At 40.4% G+C, this 26,917-nt stretch overlaps 1 protein-coding gene across 2 annotated transcripts in view; it reads right to left on the bottom strand.

Annotated features, from left to right (window-relative positions):
• The window catches only part of zfpm1 (zinc finger protein, FOG family member 1), a 104,165-nt gene that overhangs the window by 33,565 nt on the left and 43,683 nt on the right, over positions 1–26,917 (bottom strand). For both annotated transcript variants that reach the window (XM_054619929.1, XM_054619930.1), the window contains exons 2-3: positions 26,459–26,605; positions 19,259–19,396 (exon numbers count right to left, since the gene is read on the bottom strand). In XM_054619929.1, coding sequence (XP_054475904.1) covers positions 19,259–19,396; positions 26,459–26,605 — 285 coding nt within the window. The remainder of the gene's footprint in view (positions 1–19,258; positions 19,397–26,458; positions 26,606–26,917) is intronic.

Below are 26,917 nucleotides of genomic sequence, written 5' to 3'. Positions count from 1 at the left end.
ATTAATAAATGCTTACTTGGTGGAAACTGTCCACAACTTTGGGAAGAATCCAAAACAGTACCCTTACCCAAAGATGGAGAAGCTGATTGCTTTCTGGCTCCAACTGTGGGCTTGTTATGAAACTAGCAGTGCTTATCAAGAAGTTCCCAAGTTTCCAATCAATTTCTTTCTTATTTTGGAAACATTTCTGTTTCCCTTGCCTCCCTCTCTTTCGTTGCCCCCACTCTGTCTGAAAACGTAAGTCAGCATTAGCTATTGACTGTAAAAAAAAAGGGGATCTCAGGTATTACTTTTCCCAATGGGGGCTTTTTTGAAAAGAAAATATCTTATCATTCTGGCATACTTACTGTACGCAAGTGGCTTAACATGGCTAAACCTTGTTATGAGCTGTATATCACAAAACAGAGATATGGATGATCTACTGTTAGAGCTGTGAAAGAAATTAAGGAAAATTGAATTAAATCCTGAATTTAATAAAGTGGTAAAAATGGTCTCACAAAAGAGGTTTACTGTCAAATTGACACCATAGGCAGACTTCAACCGCATAAATAATCAGGCCTTAGTCATTTAAGTGTTGGAGATGGACATCTAGTTCCAACACATTCACAAACTATATGAGGCCGGCAGTTGTCTAAAGAAGTTTTGAAGTATATTCTTATTGATCACATTTTCATTTTTGAAGTCAATCTGTTAACTTTTTTGTGTGTGTCGTTCTTAGAACTGAAGTCTAACTGTGTGAAGGCCAACTGAGTTTGGCGGGCAAGGGGTCACATATGCAAGAACCATGCATAAGTGCAAGGTACCTGGTCATCCAATAGGAACAAGCCGCCTCAACAAACAGCCGGTCTGGTTGGATATCAGTGAGGAATAAAAGGGAAAAAAGGAAAGGTGTAACCCAACACTGATGTTCTCCTTCTATCCGGCCTAATTGATTTTTAAAAAGACTATTGTTGATATCAAATGAGCACATCGCGGCGGAGCTATTGATTTTTTGACACCACACAACAGGAAATCTTTATCTGCGTGCTACTCCGACCCCACACTAATAGGTGGGGTTTAACCTCTGCTGAATGACAAATCCCAACACCTCCAGTTGCCATTCTCTCTCAAGTCCTCATGGGAAACACATGACAAATACTGTAGTTCTTTTAGCGTAAGAAAATATGGGGCTCTGTGTTCTATGCCTCAAATCGAATTATATATTCAAAATATACATATTATGTATGGGAAAGAGTGTATATAAATGATGTATATAAAACCACTGCCAGTTTTTAATTAGTCTCAACTGCTATATATACTCACATATACAGTGGGTACGGAAAGTATTCAGACCCCTTTAAATTTTTCACTCTTTGTTTCATTGCAGCCATTTGCTAAAATCGAAAAAGTTTTTTTTCGCTTTATTAAAAAAGAAAAACTGAAATATCATGGTCATAAGTATTCAGACCCTTTGCTGTGACAAATTTAACTCACATGCTGTCCATTTCTTCTGATCCTCCTTGAGATGGTTCTACTCTTTAATTGCTAGCTGTGTTTAATTAAACTTTGGACTTGATTAGGAAAGGCACACACCTGTCTATATAAGACCTTACAGCTCACAGTGCATGTCAGAACAAATGAGAATCATGAGGTCGAAGGAACTGCCAGCTCAGAGACAGAATTGTGGCAAGGCACAGATCTGGCCAAGGTTACAAAAGAATTTCTGCAGCACTCAAGGTTCCTAAGAGCACAGTGGCCTCCATAATCCTTAAATGGAAGAAGTATGGGATGACCAGAACTCTTCCTAGACCTGGCCGTCCAGCCAAACTGAGCAATCGTGGGAGAAGAGCCTTGGTGAGAGAGGTAAAGAAGAACCCATATAGGGAGATGGGAGAAAGTTCCACAAAGTCATGTTCTTTATGGCAGAGTGGCCCGATGCCTCAAAGACATATCCAAAAAACACATGGAACTATAACTATGAGAAATAAGATTCTTGGTCTGATGAGACCAAGATTGAATAATTCTAATGATGTGGATAAAACCAGGCACTGCTCATCACCTGCCCAATACAATCCCAACAGTGAAACATGGTGGCAGCAGCATCATGCTATGGGGGTGTTTTTCAGCTGCAGGGACAGGACGACTGGTTGCTTGAAGGAAAGATGAATGCGGCCAAGTACAGAGATATCCTGGAAGAAAACCTCCTCCAGAGTGCTCAGGACCTCAGACTGGGCATTCCAACAAGACAATGACCCGAAGCACACAGCTAAAATAACAAAGGAGTGGCTTCGGAACAAGTCTGTGACCATTCTTGACTGGCCCAGCCAGAGCCCTGACCTAAACCCAATTACATCTCTGGAGGACCTGCTGTCCAGACAGGAATCAAAGGGAACAGTTTTGATCATTTGTGTACATAGATTTGTATGTTGTTTCCTTAAATTGATCTGATATTAATAATCTTTTTGCAATGAAAAAAAAAAATTTAAAGGGGTCTGAACTTCCTGCTATGAGTGAAGGGATTTTGACAGAAACATTATTTTTTTTATTTTTTTTCTATTTTCTCATCTCACTGGCTTAAAGTGGGGGTGGGGGCACCTAACAAATAATTTGGCCTTGTTTTTGTCATCCTGTTTATTTTAAAGTTTAACAATTTAGATTATCAATGTTTGATAAGAAATGTATAAATTTACCACATATTTTATGGTTTTGGTAAAAGCCAAAATTTTGCATTAGGAATCCGACCCAGCTTTTCTCATTAATGACAAGTCACATCATTTATAATGCTGGCTGATAAAAAGCCTCAGTCCAACAACAGCCGAGACCTGATTGTGTCTCCTTTTCTCCTTCTCCTCTCGCCATGATCTTCCATGCAGCACCCCTGGGTCCCTGGAGTCCGGCAGGCTCGGTTCAGCGGCAGATAGACATTTCTGGGATAGGCATCTCCTGCTCAGGACCACGCAATCATTTCCATTTTACCCTCTGTTGCACAGGCAAGATAAGACACCTGCGTAGCCCTGCTAATCAGATGAGCTTCAACAGAACTTTATCATTGACATTTACCACTGTTTACCCAACTAATTTCTCTTAACTGCACTGCTGAACTTTTATCTACAAAACACATACACCACCAGAAAAGAGCAAGAAGCAAACATGCAAATTTACAAATATGCGAAGAAAGATAAAATGAGGGGGGAGAAAACTAAAAGCATTTTTCTTTTTTTTTCTGTTCAGAGGACCAAGGGGGTGAAAACAGAACAAGCGACAGGGCTACTGTTGATGAGATGAGCCTTCCTCACCCTCCTCCTCCTCACTGAAGACAAACAAATGCAAAGAGTGCTGACATTCACATGCAAAATCCTCATTTCGGAGTTCAATCACCTGACTGCTGGTTGGGAGTTTTATTTACTGCTGATAAAAAAATGTGCGCCTGTATGCATGTGTGGGAGAAAGCGAGTCCGGGGTTATCCAACCAGTCACAAGACAGATGGAGGGAAAACTGGGTGCATCCATCACACCGCTTTAAATGGTGTGAACCAGTTTCACCAGTCAGTGTTGGAGGTGGTACTAAAGGTGCCAACCTCAGGTCAAGATGTTCATTTCATACACACAATATCTTATGGTCTAACACAGTATACACAGGCTCATGAAATGTGTTGAGCCTTGCCACAATAGGATAAACCCATTTCATGTTAATGACCCCATGCATAGCCGTGAATGGCTGGTAGTGTGGTTAACCACAGGGGCCTCCAGTGGCCCAATGAGCTACTGAGCTCCTAATAACTCCACATTAGTCCCACTCTGTGTGTAATGCAAACAGTTTTTGAGTAATAGATTTGTTCAGAGGTGTTTCTGATACTGGTATTAGTTTTGGAAAACTCTACCGGATGCTATGAAACTGCATGGCTCCAAATTTGCAATGACATAATCCAATTAACATTTTGTGAATTTGCAGCATTTATGCATTGACCAAAAAAATGAAAATCCACCAGGAGGCTGGCCAGAAGATCCTTGGTGCAAGCAAACCAAGCGGATCCCCCTCATCACTGGGGTCAGGAGTGGTCTCTCTCTACTCTACCCCACAGGACAGTGGGACAGCCCCGCCTTGAGAGAAGGCTGAAGGCTAAAGACCCCAACCAGGAGGAATCTACAGTTGAAGTTTGACCACATTCCCCTGAAATCTTAATTAAAGGACACTTTATTTCTGAGTCTCCTATTTTTTTGTGAATCTTGCCTCCAAGTCCCCTGGGTCTACAATGTAGCATAGAAAAAGTCTGAACCTATCCTTCGAGAAAGTGCTATGAATTCCACACATTTAACAAGCAGGACAATGTCAAAAACACCTTTTGGAAATGTTTTGTGTATTTTTGGTCTTTATGTCTAGAAGAAAACACTACAAAAATTCAGTTTCAAAGTAAAACAGCACTGACTGGAGAGGCATGACTGGAGGAGATGAGTTATCATTAATGTGAAACTGTATGTGGGGGAAAAAGAAAATCTTAGTGCACTGTGCTCGCACTCCACGAGCACAGCTGCTCCCACGTTCACCCCCCCCCCCCCACTGCTGTAGCCTGTCACAAATTGAAAGTGGAGACCTTCCAGAAACTACCCCTGATAATCACACATAAATTAATTAGAAAATGTTTCTTGACATTCTCTACGCAGAGACGGGGAGAGGGGAAAAAAGACTGAGGCAAAGCCACAAAATTAATTGTACGGTATGTGACTCTGATAATTAATTCAATCATTAATTCATGTCTGCTTTAACAACTCCTTCTGGCTTCCACGAAAAAAAAGGGACATTTCAATCAGGCCGGTATCGGCAGTGCGGGGCCGCGGAGGGAGACATGGAAAAGTTAAAGAGTGATAGGCTTGCTCGACACACTCAGGGTCATTTAGAGGGTCATCAATTAAACAGACAAGAGCGGGAAGAGAGCAGCGAGTGAAGCGAACAAACAGAGGGAACATGAGAAGGCTGTAAAATACAGACTCCTTCTGTGTCCATATCTAGAAAGACACACAAATACTGTTCACTAAAGCATCTTCCTGTGATATGTCTGTTTAATGGTAACAACTGAAGGGAAAAAGAAGAGAGTGTCGATGAGGGAACTGATTTTATGATTTAGCTAATTTAATTTCTGTTCCATCAGACACATATCTGGGTTCATATTACCCCAAGTTTTGGATCTTGTTAATACACACCTGCTGTTACCGACTAGTTACGACTTATTGTCCATTCAAGAACTTACAGTCAATTTGTAATGCTGAAGGTTCATTTAAAATAAAAGTTAATTGATTGACAAAGTGGGAAAAAACAAACATGTGGATTATTAAAGAGCACGCTAGTAACAGTCGACTTTATAGCCCAAATTATATCGCCACATGTGGCTCTTCTTTTTTTTTTTTTTTTCTTACTAGTGCTGCTGTAGACATACTAACTCCCTTAAGACTTGGGAAAACAAGAGATTGTTGTCTACTAGAGGAAGGAAACTGGTGAGTGAGAGATACGGGAGAGGACGCAGAGAGAAAGAGACAGAACATGATAAGAAAGAGATATGAAGATGGGGAAAATGAGCAGAGAGTAGGAGACGAGTGTGTTTGTGTTCGAGTTCTGTCGGACAGAAAAATTTGAAAACTGTGAGATGTTGTTGGTCTGGGGTTAGGTCTTTAAACTTTAATTTAAATCAAATGGATTATCATTTCATTTCAAGTATTAGAGTAAGTAAAGTAAGCATTTTTTTAATGCCAACACTGCAAATTATAGTACAAAGTGGGTCATAATATTTACCTTTAATACCTTTAAATTGTTGTAAAAGATAAAAAGAACCCATGTGAAAAGTACCCATGTGTCTGATGTTTTATGGTAAAACAGGCCCAGTGGACAAAAAGAGATTAGGCCTCTAGTTTCACAGAGGAGTGACATAGTGGTGGAGTGTGTGCTAATCTGAAGACCAGCCCAAAAATATTTAAAGCTCTCAGTAATATTATATCGATATTGGATATTGTAATATGGCATGTGTTGTTTTTTCTGGTTTTAAAGGCTGCATTACAGAAAAGTGATATAATTTTATTTACGTGTTAGACTGTTCTATCTGTTCTATTATTTGCCTTTACCCACTTAGTCTGTATATTAACATTACTGATGACTGTTTAACATCAGAGTTAAACAGAACTTGACCACTGTGAACCATCAGCCTCAAGACAAATACATATATTTACTGCTACTGACAAAAATCAGCCCATCTTCAAATACAAAGAAATGTGTCCACTATGAAGTCTTACTATCAGCAGTAACTGAGTAATTCAACCAATTCAAAAGTTTCAACTTATAACTTTAAACTTCAAAAAGAGCTTAACAAACATATTCTTGTATGACATTTCTAACATCGCTAACATCACTTGTAAAATCACCACCTTCCGTGTGCGTCCACAAACCAACCAAGTTGCAGTTTACATCAATGTCTGTCCAAAATGTCATCACTTCATCATTCAATCCCAACAGACATTTGTGTGAAATTTACATCATTAGTGAAGGAATTCTTGAGTTATGGCTCCAAAAAATAGTTTTTGAAGATTTTGGTGGTCAAACGTGTTTTTGGACACGTTAGACCACCAAAATCTAATCAGCTTTTCTTAAGTCTAAGTGGATGTTTGTGCAACGTTAAAGAAATTCCCTCGAAGAGAGAATGGGACGGACTGACCTACGCTCGGATACTTCAGTCAGTCATCAATATTATATTCAACACTACAGTTTTATCCACATGTATCAGTTAATAGTCATTTCATCCATAGTGATGTGTTCCTGGTAGCTACTGTATTTCTCTCTGATATCAGCCTATCCAGAGGCTCCCCAGATAACGAGGAGAGGAGGCAGAATATTCATGTGCATGTTTTACCATGGAAAGGGTTGGTGTATGGATGTGGGCAATGGAGCGACTACAAGCTAAATACACACATGCTCAAGTGTTTCAATGTGTGAGAGGAAGGTATGCAGGGTGTGGTGTAGAATCTGATAGGCTGGTAATCAGTGTGCCAATGTCCAGTCTCACCAGCAGCGCCAGGCCTGCCAAGGGCTCACCAGTGGGTTTATGGGAGCTGCTGGGTCGATAGCAGCGGGACAGCATGGAGAAATGTTCCTTTAGATTAGGGCCTCGCGTCTATCAATCATTAAGGATGGAGGAGGGGAGTGACACATCACAGAGAGGCTTGAGAGAGGAGATGGTAGAGGAAGGGGAGAGTGTGTGTGTCAGTCAGAATATGTGGAGTAGATCAGGAGTGGGTGATGGAGGAAGAGGGCAATGCTGGCTCAGGGTGCTCCTCATCAGCTTCTGCACTCAAGTAACAACTTTCACTGCACACACATGTTGTTTGCCTCATTATATATGAGCTACTTTGTGCTGCAGTAAAGAGAAATCCTAGATGTTTTACTGCAACTAAAGTAGACAAATGACACACAGAAGTAATATGTATTGGAAGAGCCCTTTTTGTTCAGCCATGTGAGGTGTGACCCATCACCAACCCCACACCAGCAAAACACTACTCTTGTTCCACAAGGTAGAACAACTGCACTTACAGTCTGATTTGACTGGGCTTTAAAATATAACCCAATTTCTATAAAGCACTCCATGATAACTAATAGATGTATTTACACAATCTAGTATTCCACTTCTTAGAGTCTTATTAAAGAAGATACTGGTATTGGATAGGAGTTGTTTTTATCTGAATAGTGCCAATCAATCGGTCGATGTACAGACAGTTAACCACCAACTATTTAGATATTCAAATAACTGTTTAAGTTAATAATCAAGCAAAAAATGTCAAATATTCTGTGTTTGAGGTCTGAAATGTGAGGATTTGCTGCGTTACCATAGTTTTAGCACCTTGGGCTATGGTAACGTTTTACTGACACTTTATAGAATAAATTATTAATCAATTCATTAAAATAAGAAATCCACAGAAAATAATTGTTAGTTGCAGCTCTAATCTGGAACAACGGTTACTTTGCCAAATTAGCCCTCGGGCTAGTCAGCTAACTAACAAAGCATTAAGCTAGCTAATTCAATTGCACATTAAGTGGGCAGGTGAACTCTGCAGGGTGAACAGAGGAAATACCCACATGTGATTTTAGGTGTTACAGTATGCTTTAGATCATTTTACTTACAGTGGTAGCACTTTTGTTATTCAACATTCCAGGTGTAACCCAGTTCTTGATTAGACTGAGAACTAACTGAACTGACCTTCATCCACACTGATGTTTTCTTCCCATCTTCTATTTTCCTTGTGCATATAGCCAACTCTACACTGGACCTGTATGATGTCAGCAGTGTGATTAACTGGGAGAGTTGTGATTGGGTGTTAACCATTGACTGTGCAAATATAGACGTCTTCCCTGTGATGTCACCCGTAGGTTTCACCATGATGGCAAAGAGGTTGATCGTTGGTGGAGCTGAATAGAGACGCCGCACCCTAAATTATGCGTACCGTTAAGCCTTAATGTCATTTAAATGGGTGAGTTGTTTAAAGATTCACTCCCTGTACAGTTGTAATGAAAAGGGAAATTGTGTTTTACCAGGTGGTTAAATTATATTTAATTCTGCTGTGAAGTTCACAGGTCATTTTAACATGGAGGTCTATGGGCATTGACTCGCTTTTGGAGCCTCAAGTGGCTGGTTCAACTTGAAGAACTGCAGTTTTTGGAACTTCTGCGTTGGATTCATTCCTCAGCACCAGAAGTTGCCACTTGGGGCCAGCAGAAGAAGTCACTCTTTCCTTTAGATAGATAGATCAATTGAGTCCAACATGCATTCCTGCTGCTGACCCACAAAAAAAAGTTTTCTACAACTGCAAGCTCATTTCAAACTTCAGAGTCTACTCTGAGGTATCACAGCCTCGTTGACATGACAAGCCCTCTGGACACATGCCAACCAATCATCATCCCAAAGCGTTTTGATTGACGGGTGGAATTGACATGGTGCTTGCAGGGACACCCTCCTCCTGAGAGACGCGGCAGTCTGCTGGCTGGAGATATGGAGGAAGGTTACAGAGAAGAGCGTGAGAGTACAGCATGTCTAAGTGTGTGAGTGGTGGCTGGATGTGGGTCAGCCCGGCTATAATAGCTCACTGTTGATGTGTAACAGTAAACTTTTTATTTTCAAATATTTTTTCTTTTAACATACTTCTCATTTCGTTAACCTTCACTTGCAACATCATAACCCAACCTGATACCACCTCAAACCCTTTTCACTCACCCTGCCCCTGTTTATTGGAACTTACCCCTTAATTCTGTAGTTTTGTTCATTATTCCAAGAGTTTCAGAAATGTACTGCCTGTTGCAAATTAGTATCTAGTAACACAAGAAACCCAATTAATAATAAAACCCAATGGGCAAAAAACGCTAATACGAACAGATTGGTTCTTAAGTGGCATGTATGAGGGATTTAGTAGAACTTGCTGTCGAATTAATCAATACTCTCTTATTTTGAATTTTATCTTAAGTACGAACACACTTGAGTGGTCCAGATAATAGACTGTATATAAGACGTGGACGTAGTCGTCGTGATGTCACCCATTGTTTGTGGACTGTTGTTTTGAAGCCTTGAGTTTGGTGTTTTGGCTGTCGCCGTCTTGACTTCTTGCAACCAGTGAACAGGAAATGGCTATATTTGTACTGCGGAGGACTGACGAAGAGATGCCGCATATGTATCTGGTAGCAGTAGCTACCTGTCAATCACAGTAAGCCCGCCCTTAAGCATACTCTGCTAAACTCATGTAAATAAATCAAGAGAGAAGTAGAGTCATTTTCTCATAGACTTCTATACATCCAGAGGAGTCGCCCCCTGATTGACAGTAGAGAGAAAGCAGCTTTAGGACACTTCAGCATTGGTTTTACCTTTCAGAAACGAAGCGGTTGCAGCCTGGCTGCGACTTGTTGTAAGAGTCATGTGACCAACCATGTTTTTCACTGTATATTTCAATAATTTCAGACAATTTTGATTTAAAAAACCCAATATGAATTACACTTCATAATTATGACATTTTATTGACATAATCCTGTTTTGAATGTTGCAATTTGAATTATTGGCTTATATAATTGTTAATATATTCATTTAAATTAGCTACTGATGCTATTGTATAACACTGCAATATCAATATGAACATCTTAAATTATCTTTTCCCCTCCATGCTGTGGCATTTACACACATCTGGAGTTAGCAGTGTCAGCTTAATCTGATTTAGAAAGTTAAAATAATTAAGAGAAAATGTTCTTTTGCATGAGGTCCAATGATTGTTTTTTGAGAAGCATCTGGACTGTTCAACACCAGCTCAAACCGGTTATCCTTTGAGGACTTGAACCCGATTGTCGTTTCTTCATATTCTATCTCCCTTACCCTTCACTCTCTCAACCTTACACACTTCCCATTCCCTTCACATCTAATTTCACTATCTGAATTGCACCTCTTAAAATCTCTCTCTCTCATTGATCCTTAAACCTTCACCCCTCTCTCACCCTTCATTAGTTATCTCTGCACTTTCAACTCAATATTGTACTTCTTTATTCCGAACCACTTCTCTTGGTCTTCCTCCCTCTCTCACCTTCTTCTTACCTGCCCCTTTATTCTCTCTCTTCTTCTCTCAAGCCGTCCTCTCTCCTCCTTAAGCCCTCTTTAACCCTTCATCCCTCTATCCTGAGTTCACTTCCTTTAATCTTGGCTCGATGGCATCTCGTCTCAAGAGTTAACTGCCTATGCTCCTGGTTTTAACAGATATTACACACAGAATTGTGACACATTTAAGCTTTAACACTGCATATACACAAAAACAATTTCATTAATATTCAATCTAATTTGCTTTTATAAAAGATAGTTTTTTCTTTAAACAAAGATGGTACCATTGTTTGAGCAAAGCAAAACCCACAGAAGATGCTGATAAAAACCTTCTAAAACCTATTAAAGTATCTGGTCGCCAAGCAATAATTAAAAAAAGAAAGACTGTTGTCCTGTATTCCTGGAATGGCACCATATTAGAGATATTGGAGCTCCTGGATTTGTATGAATAGCTCCACAAAGAGACGAGCAAACAGTGCAGAAAACTGGAAGCTTTTACACAAACATCTTATCCTCCCGTTGCTACATTCAGCCGCCCGTGACTAGATGGATCAAACTGAAAAACGAAGGTCTTATCAGACATGGGCGAAGTGATGAGGGTGCACCTTGTGCCCTCCATGCTGACTTCAATGGGGGGGAAGTTGCAGCGCACAATATGCAAATGTGACGCGGCCAACATCTCTCATTCCCCAACCCAAATAAATTAGACTCTCAGCAGTGATAGCGCGCCTTCATGCTCCATTATAATTAACTACTGTATGATAACCCGACACCCACCCACCCACACACACACACTGAGCCTGGTAAATAATAATAAGCATTATTATGCCTGCCATTACTATGTTTTATTTGAGGTCATTTAAATAACTCTGCTGGGGAGGATAAGAGCAAGGAGTGCTCGGCCAGCAGTAAAACACATGCCTCGCTTTGCTGGCTTCTCCTGGAGGACACCAGTTGTGTGATTGGACCCTCTTTGCCATCCGTGTCACACGCTAGAGGGCTGGATAGAGGACGGACCTGGGAAGTTCTATTCACCAAGAGCTCTGTTGCTACCAGGGCTCTGTTTTTACTGGAGGTGGGAAGCACAAATATTTTTTAAAAATGTAAGAGGCTAAAAAAACATTTAAAGATTATGAATATATAAGACAGGAACAAGCTTTTCAATTACAGAATCAAAAGCTTAATGCAACAACATGTTACATGTTACAAGAATTAAAAATAAATAGTTTCAGTTATTTTTCATATATTTCCCCAGTTCTGATTTCTAAATTATGGGGATATACTGCATTTGTTTGTTGTGAAGAAAAGAAGAAAAAAAAAACAGGCAATTTGAAGATATCTGCTTGGGCTTTGGGAAACTATGATGGGTATTTTCAGCATTTCCTAAAATATTCAGGGAAATGGTAACACATTCAGAGCCCAGGAATAAAAGCTTACATTTATGGAAGTAGCATATAGTATTTAACGACAAGTGTAGTGATTCATTAATGTAACCTATTAATCTGCAAACTGATTTCTTGATTAACTGATTGTTTTGTCTATATTATACAAACAAAATGATGAAAACATCTACTACTATTCCCTACTACTTCCCTAAGGCTAAGTTTACTTCCACATAAGACAGAAAAAAGCAATAATCCTCATAACTGAAAAACTGAAATTAGAACAAATTCAAGGTTATTTTTCCTTGAAAAATTACAAGCAATAACAGTTCGTCAAAATGATTGCAGATATATTTTCTGTCCGATTAATTGACTAATTCTGAGCACATGGCTTTTTCCTCACAATCACATTTACACCCAGCATGTCAGTTTGTGGAAATTATTACAGCTCTATATTAACCAATTCATATTCATAAACGGTGGAAGTTTCAGTTCTTTTGTCCAGCGCCTTAGAGAGAAAACACTGTCACCGCTTAGTGATGGCCAGTGACAATGGGACTCTACACAGGAGTGGAAGGAGAGACCGCCAGGCAGCCAACGACAACGGATTACTGTGACACACATTTGCATATCAAGAATTTTAAGCAGTGAGGGGGAAAATATCGAACCCTCCAGCCTGCAAGGTCAATCAAAAGATAGGTTTTTTTTCCCTCTATTCATAATTTATTTTGCATATCATGCAGTGCGGACACACTGTAGATTAAAACAGTGGCTTTAGCATATCATGCCATCCCTGATAGGGACCAGCTCCCACCTCGACTTGTCCTAGACACCGTGCCAGCACCACACCCTCATCAAACTGAACACACACACACACACACACAAACACAACACAGACACACACACACACACACACACACACACACACACACACACACACACACACACACACACACACACACACACACACACACACACACACACACACACACACACACACACACACACACATCTTGATTGTTTTAAGACGAACGACACATTGGAGAAAAGAAACAGAAAATTGCTAAAGCCTCTAATCCATTCCAAGTTTATCATCTCTTTAATTTGATTGTTTTTTCTTTTCATATCAATGGAAGCCACAAAGCCAGTGTTCTGATAGCTGCTGTTGGAGGAAAAAAGGACAGCGCTGACTATCATCTATGACTAAGGAATTCATTGAGATAGACATATAAACAAGAAGTCATTACATACTGAGGAGACGGTTAAATATGTCGATTGAAAAATGTTGTGTCCAATAATTGTAAATTGCATTATCTTTAAGCAGGAAGAAAAAAAAAAACAGGCAGAGAGGTTGAATGAAAATGTTCTGTTGTTGTTTTTCTCAGTTTTATGTTATATCAGTCCGTCTGAACATAATGACTGACACAGAGAATTATTTGAATGAATTATTTGAATAAATTAAGAGATTATTATCATAAGGTTACAACACAAACAGTGCACAGAAAGGGAAATTAAATTTTCATATCTAGGAATTATTGTATTTCAAACTAGAATAAATCTTTTTTTTAACTTTTGAAATATAATTAATAGATTATTATTCAATTAATTTAGACTTTCCATACACACAAGACTACATGCAATATTTAAGTAAAATAAGTATAAAAGGTCCACACTGCGACAGAAAACAGCTAGAAATGCATGGAGAGTGGATGAATAGAGGAGGATATGGTGATGGATAGAGGTAGAGACGGAGAGACGTATCATGACTCAGTGCAGGAAGAGACGGGACAGAAGACATGAGGAGGAAGGAAAGAGAAACTGAAGGAGAGAAGGCGTGAGCTGAGAAAGATGAAGGAAAAGAGGACAGATTAAAAAGGTGGACAAAAGAGGGACACAAGTAAGACTAAAATGTGATTTTTTTTAGCTATTTGCTGACGATTACACTGTCATACAAAATCTCCTATTATGTATTAATCTCCTATTTATGCACATTACTGATTTTGCTTCTTCCCCGGAGTTCTTGTGCTTTCTCGCCTCGCAGGTTCCCAGGAATCGGGGTTATATTTGGACTGTCATCGTGCCACCTACTGAGGCCCTGCTGACACCCACTACTACTACCACTATCATTATTAGTCACATTACTATTATTATTGCCTGTACTATTACGCTTATTGACTTGCTTCTACCCTGGAGTCTTTGTGCTTTCTCGCTTCGCAGGCTTCTATAAATCGTGGCTGTACCTGGACCGTGGATGTGCATCCTGCTACGGCCCTGCTGACACCGACTGCTACCACCATTATTATTATTACTAGTCATATTACTATTACTATTACCTGTACCATTAAGCATTTTAGCTTTACTTCCACCCTGAGGCCCTTTTGCTTTCTCGTTCTGCAGGTTTCCATGAATCGTTGTGGTACCTGGACCGTGGTCGTGCCTCCTGCTGTGAGCCGACTGACACCCACTGCTACTTCGATTGTTATTATTAGTCACATTACTATCCCTATTTTCATGGCTATAATTCTACTGTAATAATTGCTGCTGTTATTATAAGTAGTCTTATTATATGAATCATTTATGTCATATACATTGAATGTGTTGTATCTAAGAACTGTTATGCTGCTCATTCTGTACACATGACATCTATTGCATTCTGTCCATCCTGGGAGAAGGATCCCTCCTCTGTCGTTCTCCCATAGGTTTCTTCCTTTTTTCTCCCTGTTAAAGGGGTTTTTTAGGGGAGTTTTTCCTGTGCCGATGTGAGGGAAGGACAGAGGATGTCGCATGTGCACAGATTGTAAAGCCCTCTGAGGCAAATTTGTAATTTGTGATTCTGGGCTATACAAAATAAACTGAATTGAATTGAATTAACACCAATACATAAATATTATAAAGCACCTTTATCATTTAGTGTCCAGGAATGATTCATTACCACTAGAGCTGATGATCGATTTAATGTGTGCAATATGTAACACGTGAAAGACAATTTTGACTACTGGTCAGATAAAATAAGCTACGTGAATCATCATTCTGCAATATTTTCAAACACTCGGTAGACAAACAATTAATCAATTCGTCTGTAGATTCATCTGGGATGAAAACATGAATTGCTGCTCGGATTTTCGACAATTATCATCCATCAAACTCACAAGCATCTGTTACTTAGGAATGTAATTATTAAATATGCATATGAGGCATTATATACAAAAAAGAATTGTCAGTAATCAACTGTTGAAGTTTTCTGCTGATATCTATAAGTTACATTTTACTTTAGTAGCATTTACATACACCAAGCTTTCCACTTTCATTCCTCTTTATATTCTGAGGGTTTTTACAGAGGGGTTTGTTCATATATCATTTATTGCCAAACATTGTATTACTAAAACATGGAGAAAAGTGATTTTTCATGGCTGTTGATAGTATAAAAAGAAATATAATATAAAAAATATTTGACTCTAATATGTCAACAAAATGTGAAACCTTTTTCTGGAATGGTATGCAAATTAGCACATATTTGATAAGAGTATGCCTAATTTGCATATTTATCAGAACAATTGTAATCAAAATCATTCTTAATGTAAGTAATCAACTGGGGAAGTTTCATGGCGATATTTAAGAGTTAAATCATTGTTCCATTCACCTGGAGTGTCTTCCCTTAAAGCAACCAAAGCCCATCAGATTCAAAGCTAGAAGCTTGTGGTCCCAGCAGCAGAAGGGAGTGAAAGGCAACAGCAGAGAGAAACGAGAGGAATGCCAACACTCCCACAGGAGATAACACCCTGTTTATTCCCAAACCAGCTCATACACACTTCCCCTCTCATCTGTCTACGGCAAATGTCTGATACATGGGGAACGTTGCTATGAACAAGAACACATTAGCTGGGGACTCCGATCCCGCCGTGGCAAGCAGGAGGAGGAAGAGGAGGAGGAAGAAGGAGAAGAGGAAACAATACAAAGAGAAAAAAGAAGGAGAGATGTATGCTGTTTCAGGGGTGGAGGCTGGAGAGGAGGAGGGCTGTTAGAGGGGTTGTTAGTGGTGATGGAGAGACCGGGGGAGGAGAAGGTGGATGGATGGAGGGAGGGAGGGAGAGGAGGTAGAGGAGGGGGGGCTACGACGATAAGAGAAAAATTCAGACCGGTCAAAGTTTCCTTTTTGCCAATCGTGCTCCTGATAAAGACAGCGCCTGCTCCGGAGCTGATAGAGGGGCTATCTCTCTCCCTTACTCTCTCTCACCCCCCCACCCCTCCCTCCCTTCTTCTCCATCCCTCCGCCTCGCTCACCCAGCAGTTAGTTTGTGAGGAGGAGAGGCAGGGGGATAAAAAAAGAAAAAAAAAGCGGAGGGCCATATCAGTGCAGCATCATGGTGCTACCATCAACCAGCCGTAGCGCGGCAATTAATATCGCTCCAATTACTGTTAAAGGGACGAGGCTGGGACAGGACGATAATGAACACATCCTCTCCTCCCCACCATAGGAATTAAAACACACGTACACACACACACACACACACACACACACAAACAGACAAGCGCGCGGACAGACATAAAACGTGCGCAGCTTGAAAAGGAAATAATGCGAGATAGTGCGGTAATCTTCTTGCATTGTTTAACTCATTGAAGACAACAGACAGAGAGAAATAAATAACCAAACAAACCACGATAAGAGAGGAAATAAATAATAAAATTATGGCGATTTACTTGTTATCTCCTCTTAGCCGTGTGTGTGTGTGTTTTTGTTACGACTTGAATACATTTTCTGCAGGCCTGACACAGCCACGTCTCCTACAGGGGGACAGTAGGACAACACAACACACCCTGAGAGAGGGGACACACACATGAACAGACAGACACACTGCCACGGCGTTCACAGCTGTTACATCCACTGGAGAGCATGTGAAGAGGTGGAATGATAGTATGTTGGCTGGAATACGGCCATTTTGGACTATTCTGCAGCACAACAACATTCAGAGCTCTTTACCTAGTTACGAGTTTTTCGTTTTTGTTCAAACCCCAACAATGTTCTGTCCTTACTGAAGTGTTTTAGTTTCTTAACCATGGCCATATCCTAATAGTTTCCATGTCCAGATACTTCAGACATAAATAGATAAAAAATACTGTTTTTTAATGTCAAAACATGTTATTAAGGGTTTTGAAGAATATCAATGTTCTGAAAATACAGTAAGTTAGCATTATCATTTCCCATACCATGACAGAAATATTATATCATTAAATATGTGATCATTTGCGTGATGCAGAGACTTGGACTTGGTATCAAATTGCACTTAAGTTGTGACTTGGACTTGCAAAAACTGACATCTGGGTTTGACAGGCCAGAGGGATGCTTTAAGTTTAAGTACATTTTACAATACAGTTTGTGTGTAAGAGATTTGACTTGTAATTTAGCTCAAAGGCTAGAGATTTGACTTAGACTCTAGCTCGGACTTTAGCTCAAAGACTTAGAGACTTGACTTGGACTCTAGCTTAAAGACTTGACTTGTACTTTAGCTCAAAGACTTAGAGACTTGACTTGGACTCTATGTTAAATACTTGAGACTTGACTTGGACTCTAAGATAAGATAAGATAAGATAATCCTTTATTAGTCCCGCAGCGGGGAAATTTGCAGGATTACAGCAGCAGAGAGGATAGTGCAACAAGAGACATAGTAAAAAACAAGATCAAAACAAGTATTTAAAATAAGTTAATAAGTAATTACACAGTAAAGAATATTAAAAAAGTAAGTTAAAAAAGTTAAAAATCCACAATAACTAAAATATTATATATACAGACAGAATAATTATTGTATTGCACAGTTAAATACTTGAGACTTGACTTGGAATCTATGTTAAATACTTGAGACTTGACTTGGAATCTATGTTAAATACTTGAGACTTGACTTGGACTATATTAAATACTTGATTGACTTAATCTATGTTAAATACTTGAGACTTGACTTGGAATCTATGTTAAATACTTGAGACTTGACTTGGAATCTATGTTAAATACTTGAGACTTGACTTGGACTCAAAGACTTAAGACTACCAAGCAAATGAGTTAGTGGAGATATTAGTTTTTATTTAACTTAAACTTAAGCTCAGTGTTAAAGATTGACCAGCAGCCCTGTAAACTGGAGAACATCATCCTTTACAAAGCATTTAAATGCTCATCCACACACACTCACACACCGATGGCACAACATTCAGGAGCAATTTGTATCAGTATCTTGCCCAAAATACACTTACATATAAGGACTGAACAGCAAAGCGCCGATCTTCTGATTAAATGGACGATCTGCTCTACCTTGGAGCCAACCACAGCTGAATGTATGCGTGTTGCTCGTAGAGAGGGCAGAGGGAACACAGATCCGTTGTCATGAAGGCTGCATTTGTCTTACTTCAATGGTGTTAGCGTTAGGGTTGGCCAATCATCCAAATTTTCATATCATTGTCATTACCATTACGAGATCACAGATGAGACGATCCGATGGCCTTTCTAACTTTCTCCATGATCACTGATACCAAATGTTTATATCTCACAGCACAGCTGCTTTCATTTACCAGTTTTTGTTCGTTTTATCACAAAATGTAATGATCATAAAATAATCATTTTATGTGCAGCACAACTTGGTGGTGCACTGCTGGTTAAGGTAGTATTCATGAGTTGTGATCAAATTTCATATTTACTGTCTGAACACTGTCTCCGGCCCTCCTTCTCTCTCTCTCTTTCTGATAAAAAACAGACAAAAAATATAGCTGAATATTTGATGATAGTCACTAACAAACGTGTGGACCATTAAAAAATAATTTGAAGTCAACTGTCAATAATTACAGGTAGTCATACACATTTAGATGTGAACTTCAGGCTTCAAAGATGCAAGTCAGTCTGGCAAAATCCCATTGGTGCACAGAGCAAAGCTTTGGTGAGCAGGAATATTGTCTCATTTGCTGGACTTCAACAGATTTTGCACATTTCTTGACTGATTGAATTTGAAAAAGAACACAAACCCTTCTGTGCAATCATAGCACAGTAGTTGTAAATAATTGTTTTACTTTCAGTACAGATAAGACTTTAATTATGAAAGTCCACCACACCATTAAGTATTGTGAAACACAGAATGTGAACACCTCCTGATTTCATCATCCGTGCTTCCTGTGCAGGTACAAAGAACTAAACGTTTTCACAATCTCTCAGTAAAGCAAATATTGGTATGAAGTCAGACCAGAAATCACGGAACATTTTATGTTAACCAACCAAGACAAGTAGCAAACAACAGGTTTACTGTCTGTGAGCGTACTGACCTGGACCCCTTCGCTGCGACACCTCCTCCTCCTCTTCCCCTTCCTCTTCCTCCTCCCCGTGGCTGTGTGTCTGACCTGCCTCCTCCCCGTCCTGGTCTTCATCATCGGGGCCTCCTCCGGAGTCCTGCGTCCTGGGCTCTGGACACACACAACACAGTCCCAATCAAACACACTCAAACATTCTACCACACTTCAGTATCAGCCTTAGAAAAACTCACATGGATTGTGTGTGTGTCTGTGTGTGTACATGTTGCGTGTGTGTGTGTGTGTCTGTGTGTGTGTGTGTGTGTGTGTGTGTGTGTGTGTGTGTGTGTGTGTGTGTGTGTGTGTGTGAATGTGTGTGTGTGTGTGTGTGTGTGTGTGTGTGTGTGTGTGTGTGTGTGTGTGTGTGTGTGTGTGTGTTGTGTGTGTGTGTGTGTGTGTGTGTGTGTGTGTCTGTGTGTGTACATGTTGTGTGTGTGTCTGTGTGTCTGTAAGTTGTGTAAGTGTGTGTGTGTCTGTAAGTTGTGTAAGTGTGTGTGTTGTGTGTGTGTGTGTGTGTGTGTGTGTGTACATGTTGTGTGTGTGTGTGTGTGTGTGTGTGTGTGTGTGTGTTAACACGTTGTGTGTGTGTGTGTGTGTGTACATGTTGTTGTGTGAGTGTGTGTGTGTGTGTGTACGTGTGTGTGTGTGTGTGTGTGTGTGTGTGTGTGTGTGTCTGTAAGTTGTGTGTGTGTGTGTGTGTACATGTGTGTGTGTGTGTGTGTGTGTGTGTGTGTGTGTGTGTGTGTGTGTGTGTGTGTGTACACTTTGTGTGTGTGTGTGTGAGAGTAGTATCTGTTCCTGTCTGTTGATCAAAGGCTGCAGTGCATTGACTCCTCTCTGTAAGGAGACACCTGTCCACACAGAGATGGACTCTTTGATTCTCAAAGACTCATCAGAAACTCTCTGCCTTCAGTTTGGTCTCTGTCCATCCTTCCTCCAACAGCTTTTCATTGTCTCTCCATCGACACCCACCATCCTTCCCACTCTCTCTCCCTATCACTGTAGGTGGGTCTTTTCCATCCCCCCTGGCCCCTCACCTTCAGCAGAGACCAAGGCCGCCTCTCTTCCTGTAATCAGCATTGATATCCCTGCTGCCATTGATCACACTGATTACAGAGCCTCCTGCTCACTGATCAAAGAGATGCGTGTGTTCCTCCGCACTTGGCTGGAACTTTGTGTGTGTGTGTGATGTGCTTACCCAGCGTGCACACTCCTGAACCCTGAACTTTGCCTGTGCAGCTGCTATCAGCTGGTTCATCACACTGCTGGGTCCCTCCCTATTAACAGGACTCATGATTGGTGAGATTAGATTAATAGTTGCATCACAACACCTCAGGCTATCTGAGCCGAGGATCTCTCTCTTCTCCTTCACTTCTGGTCTTGCATCATCATCATCTTCAGGGCCAAGGGTCAGGGTGAGTCAAAAGCTGAACGCGTGGAAACGGATCACAAACACGTCCCTATTAATCTCATTTTCTCTTCAAAAAATAAAGTGACCCAAATCTTGAAATAGATTTTTTTTTTTTTTTTTAACGGTAATCTGTTTCTAACTGCACGTTTGAATTATATAATTCATTGCAGTAGCGGGGACAATGCAGTCATGCAGTTAGTGTTGTGTAATGGAGTTCATGATTAAAAAGTAACTGTTCTGTGCATGAAATCATTCACCCAATGGCACATTGTGTATTTAGAAAATCCTCTTACTTCTCATTAATTTGTGCTACTATTCTAGTTTTTCATAAATCAGATTAAGGGAATATTCTGGTGCATAATGATGTTTAGTGCAGATAAAAGCCAGTAAAAGCTACTTTAACCCTCATTTTTGATTAGACTTATGCAATGGGTTTTGGACTAGAGCTGGACAGATATTATTGACAGATACAGAATTATTAATGTATATGATGACTCATAAGTAAGCAGGTAGAGTTTGTTGAAGTTCACTGAAGTTCAGGTGTTTGACTGCAAAATGTCCTGCTCAGTAATTCTCTAAAATATGTATTTTATGGGATTCTTATCAGAAGTGTTTGTGTCTATGAAAACAAATTAATATCTATCCATATGTCAACAGTTTTTTCTAAACACTCAAATATCTAAATTGGTAGAAATCTGAAAATCCAGTTTTTAAAGTTTTGCCAGTGGGGACTGGTACTTGAATTCTTTTTTTCTTCTTCTTTTTATGACCACATTAAGCTCAAAGACAAGAGTCTTATCTTTTAGGTGTAGCAGCAGCTCATGAAAAATGAAATTTTCACACAGCCACAACCGTGAGTGGTGAGAGGTTAAAAGCAGACCTGACCAGATACAGGTTATGTTTTTATGTAGTCAAACTCAGAATTAGTAGCATGATGAAAAAACACTTCATCAAAGTCTTAGAACAGTAAAAGTATGATACAAAAACATAAAAATGCCCGTTTGGATGGCAGCAGAAACAATATCTACACTAAATACAAGGATTTGAACTGCTTAGAATAGCTCCTCCCTGAAGCTCTACGGGGTTCACTTTAAAATAACCACTAATAAATGGTGATTTGATAGTTAATTAGACTTTAGTCAATCATTATTTTACTGTTAACAAACAAATAAATGATTATTAATGATGGTCATTATAAAGGGTTACTTTTGCTTGTGCAATTTAGCATACAAAACTGACTTTTCTACAAATGACACCACCATCTCCAACCAAGCTAAGCAATAATAAGGAGGGATCTTAAATCTATAAAGGATGAATGTAATGTAAATGTAGCTGGATACAAGATAAGATAAGATAAGATAAGATAATCCTTTATTAGTCCCGCAGCGGGGAAATTTGCAAGTAGTAAATTTGCAAGTAATTTACAAGTACATTTCAGTCAATACTGACTTTAGTAATGTTCAAATCTCAACCGTGTGGCATTAACTTACTACTTCTATCATCCAGTGTTTGGCTTAAAGAAATATCAAAGTAATGATGTGTAAAGCAAATACGTCACAAATGCTGCTGGAGAAAACATGGAATATCACATCTGCAGTGAGAACCCATAATGCAGAAACCTCCAGGTTTGTGTAAAGACAGACATTATTATTATAATAACAGTCTCTATGTAAAAAACACTCAATCCACTTCCTCCTTCCCAACTCTGTCCTCTCTCCTCCTTTTTTGTGATTTCTCCCCCCCCCCCATAACACCTCAGCTGTCTGCACAAAGGCCGTGTTTACCCTTGCATTCCCGCTCCGATAAACAGCGATAGCGGCCCAATCGATACCAGCCATAAACGCCCCGTGACCACGTGACGCCCTCACACTCTACTGTTATTAATGTAACGGTTGAGAGATTGGATCTGCATCGTCAAATAAATCAACACACACACACACACACACACACACACAGACGCAAACACACAAACACACAAAAATCATCCATCTTCAAGTCACGTCCACCTTTCAACCTCATCCACATGCAAACACACGGCGACATACTGTACACACACTAAAGCAAGCAGACCTACACACACACACACACACACACACACACACACACACACACACACACACACACACACACACACACACACACACACACACACACACACACACACACACACACACACACACACACACACACACACACACACACACACACACCCTTGCCTAAACAGTGCCATTATTTTCAGCTATAAATCACATTGAATGGCACATTGATTTTATCCTGCAGGGGCTGAAGCCAGGGAGGGGGAGCTGGAGACACAGTTATTGCGTTTAATATCATCAATATTATCTCCCATATCATCTCAGACATGGAGGCAGGTATCAGGAGGAGTCGACAGACACTTTTCTGCCAGACCCCCCCCTCCTCCCCCTCTCTCGCTCTGTCTCCCGCCCTCCCCCTCCCCCTATAGCGAGACAGTCTCCATCAATCTGATAAGCTGAACTTCCCCTGTCACACCTGCAGGGCAAAGTCACCCAACAATCTCGCCTTCTTCTGCAACTTCTACTCTCTCTCTCTCTCTCTCTCTCTCTCTCTCTCTCTCTCTCTCTCTCTCTCTCTCTCTCTCTCTCTCTCTCTCTCTCTCTCTCTCTCTCTCTCTCTCTCTCTCTCTCTCTCTCTCTCTCTCTCTCTCTCTCTCTCTCTCTCTCTCTCTCTCTCTCTCTCTCTCTCTCTCTCTCTCTCTCATATATTTCAATGCTGCCCTATTCTTCACACATCTGCTCCCTCACATTCGGGGTTCAACATATCTCCACATTCTCTAGAGATGAAGCTAGGAGGGGAACCGGATGGATGCTGGAGTCTTCCCCCATGCACACAGCGGTTAGAGAGCAGCACGTATAGACATAGACATTCTGCCCACTGACAGACGTTGTGGCAAAGCACAATCAATGTGGTGACGCATGAACAGTTAGTCTCAGAAAAGAAATAAGCAGGAGTGTCACAAATGTTAGTAAAACACAAGTTATTAAATAAAAAAATGAAGCATCTCTGTTCTGCAGACGCTCATTAGACGGATGACTGAAACAGGTCGTTATAGGTTGTAATAACCATCTACTACACCTATCAGCAGGGCTGATATATCCTGTTACTGATAGATATCATGATAGGGATGTATGCAAAAGTATGCTCAATGTTCACATTAGTAATGTTACACAAATGTGATGAATAGTCTTAGGTTAGGGTGGGTTTTTCTGCTACATGTGTAGTTGCGTTCCAGCTTCACTGATAGCATGTTGAGTTTTCCCAAGTCACTATGCTGTTTGCTATGCAGGGTTTTGAAGCGTAGGCTGGATTTACTGGCACTGAATTAAGTAACTGGATTGTTTTAACTACAATAGTACGGATACACGTTGGTGCATCTTAATATGAGAAGTAAAAACACCCACACGGTTGCTCCTCTGGTACAATGAGCCCGTTGAGAAAAATACAGCCGCAAAAAAAGAATCCATTAAAATGGTGGCGCTCTGTTTCGGGTGTATACTATGTTAATGATGTGAGGTGTTTAGGCACCAACCATAAACCCTGGTTCGAATCTGACCAGGGACCTTTGTTCCATCTCTCTCACTTACTGTTGTGTTCCCAAAAAATACTTTAAAATGCCTGCCAACCAACCGTTCAAACACTAACCCTATTTTTATTTCACTTCACAATGAAATGAAACAGAGAGTAGTAAACAGTCACATTGTAGAGGATTTCACCGTGATAAATATCGAAACAATTGTTCTATTATCAACAGTTTCATCATACACACTTCCTCCATTACCACGGATTAGATTCTGATGAATTATCAAAAAAACTGCAGGTTTCAAAAAGCGTTGTGATTGGTCCAAACGAAGGCAAGACAATTAGAGGGGAAAAGGAGGTGATGTTCTGACTAATCAGGCCAGAAGTGGATTATATCAGACTTCCTGCGATGTATGCATGATTGCCTTGCTTTGAGAAAAAAAAAGACCTAGACTCGTTTTGGTGTTTCGCTGCATCTGTAGAGCAATTCTGAGAATAAGAGAAAAAAAAACACCACAACAGAGAGAGAGAGAGAGAGAGAGAGAGAGAGAGAGAGAGAGAGACGTACTGAACAGATGCTCCACTCTTCCTCTGTTAAGCCGTGTGTACGTGCATGTGTGTGTGTCCACTCATTGTATCAGCACTAATATACTGTCTCTCTCTCTGACAGGTGGAGGAGGTGGGTGTGATGGAGAGAACAGAGACGGAGAGCTCAGTCCTGTTACTGGTAGAATGTGGAGGTTCTTTTTGTGCTGTTGCTAAAGTTATCAGAGCAGTTATCTCCAGTGTGTGTCTGTGTGTCTCTCTCTCTCTCTCTCTCTCTCTCTCTCTCTCTCTCTCTCTCTCTCTCTCTCTCTCTCTCTCTCTCTCTCTCTCTCTCTCTCTCTCTCTCTCTCTCTCTCTCTCTCTCTCTCTCTCTCTCTCTCTCTCTCTCTCTCTCTCTCTCTCTTCCAGATGGTGGATAAGAGGCCTTGCCTTTATTAGCCAGCTCTGGCCAGATAAAGACCTGGTATTGATCCCAGGTTGAAAGAGCAGGTTCGTCAAACATGGCTGATTTACAGAGAACTGATAATGGCAGCGCTGGGCAACCGAGGAACCTCTGAGAAGAGAGAGAGAGAGAGAGAGGAGTAAATCAACAGTGTGATGGGGAGGGTTGTATGTTTGTGTGTGTATGTGTGTGTGTTGGGAGAACGGGGGGCAAAAGGCTAAAAACTCACAAATAAAGAAACAAAGACACTGAGTCAGTTTGCTATCGACGGACAAAAACTTGCTCACATGTGCAGTCTGCCTGAGTTCTCTCATCTTCCTCTATCTAATACACACATAACCCAGTCCTCACCTCACACACACACACACACACACACACACCCCTATAGCTAATCTGTAATCTCGTCTCGATTAGCACCTGACAGAATTTCCATGGGTTTATCAAACCAAGCCAACCAACAGACGCTTATCACTTCCAGCCCCGAAAATTTCACAAGAGCAGGAATTTTTGAGATTAAAAAAAAAAACACAGCTCGTGAAATCTTGAATAAGTCAAAAGAATATGACTGAAAAACTCTGCTATCACACATTACAATGGGGGGTTGGGGGGGGGGGGGGCTGATGATAACAGGTGTGTGGTGGGGGGGAAGTTCACTGGAGCCAAGATTGAACCAGGAGAATTGTTTTATTTTATTTTATTTATAGACACAATGGAGATAAAGGAGAGATACATAATGGTTCCTCGGTCTGTTTTAGTTGTCTCTGGGTGACGTTAACTGCCTCCTGACAGATAACAGGTAGATGACAGAGAGACTTTGAGTCCTGATGAGGAGATAAATCTGGTAATAACCACTAATAACTGCCAGTAAACTCGACATCTGGCTTATTTTACTAGAAGGGGTGCATGTTGTAAAATTATAAAAACACAGAAATAACCTTTAGCTGTTCTCTTGATGAGACTGTGAGTGTGAGCATACAGTGGATGTAGTTATTTGATTAAAATGTCAGCCTTTATTTTTACCAGTTTAACATTTTTCATCAGGACTACTTCCTTGACAGAAAGTAGTTCCAGTAAAAGCCGTTCACAGTAAAGGCCTGTAGAATATCCAGTATAAGTGCACAGTAAACTGTAGAAAGTTAAACAGGTACGGCTCCTGTTTTAATTGACTCTTGTTTAGTTTTTTTTTTTACAACTTTACATCCTTTTCTCCTCCTCTTACCTTCGTTGTAACGCAACGTGTATGGCAGGGGGCTGGAGCTGTCCCCCTCCACTGAGTCATCTGGGTCCGAGACTCCACCCTCCTCTCCTGATAGGCTGAGGTTGTCCGGTGTGTTTTCCTCCTCGCCGCCAAGATCCCCAAGGGAACCTGCAAGAATACGAAGAAGAAGGAGAGAAAATGAACAACCATATGCGTACTTACATCGATCAAACCCAGCATTTCCTGCCTCCTGTTTTTGGAGAACCCTGTGACGCCTAAAGAACTACACATGATTCTGACGGAGTACCAAAGAAGAAGAATTAAAGACAATTATTGCTATCTAGATGGAGACATTATAATTACTTAAGTAGAGATCGGCAGATTGCTTTATGTTTAAATGTACTAAACACATCTGGTGGCATCACAAAATGCACATGAATAGTAAGAGTATCGCCAAGAAAAAAGAGAGATCTGTCTGTG

Source organism: Anoplopoma fimbria, chromosome 19, assembly GCF_027596085.1.
Source record: "Anoplopoma fimbria isolate UVic2021 breed Golden Eagle Sablefish chromosome 19, Afim_UVic_2022, whole genome shotgun sequence".
Taxonomy (NCBI): domain Eukaryota; kingdom Metazoa; phylum Chordata; class Actinopteri; order Perciformes; family Anoplopomatidae; genus Anoplopoma; species Anoplopoma fimbria.
Note: the sequence above shows the minus strand (reverse complement) of the source record. Positions and strands in the feature narration are given on the sequence as shown.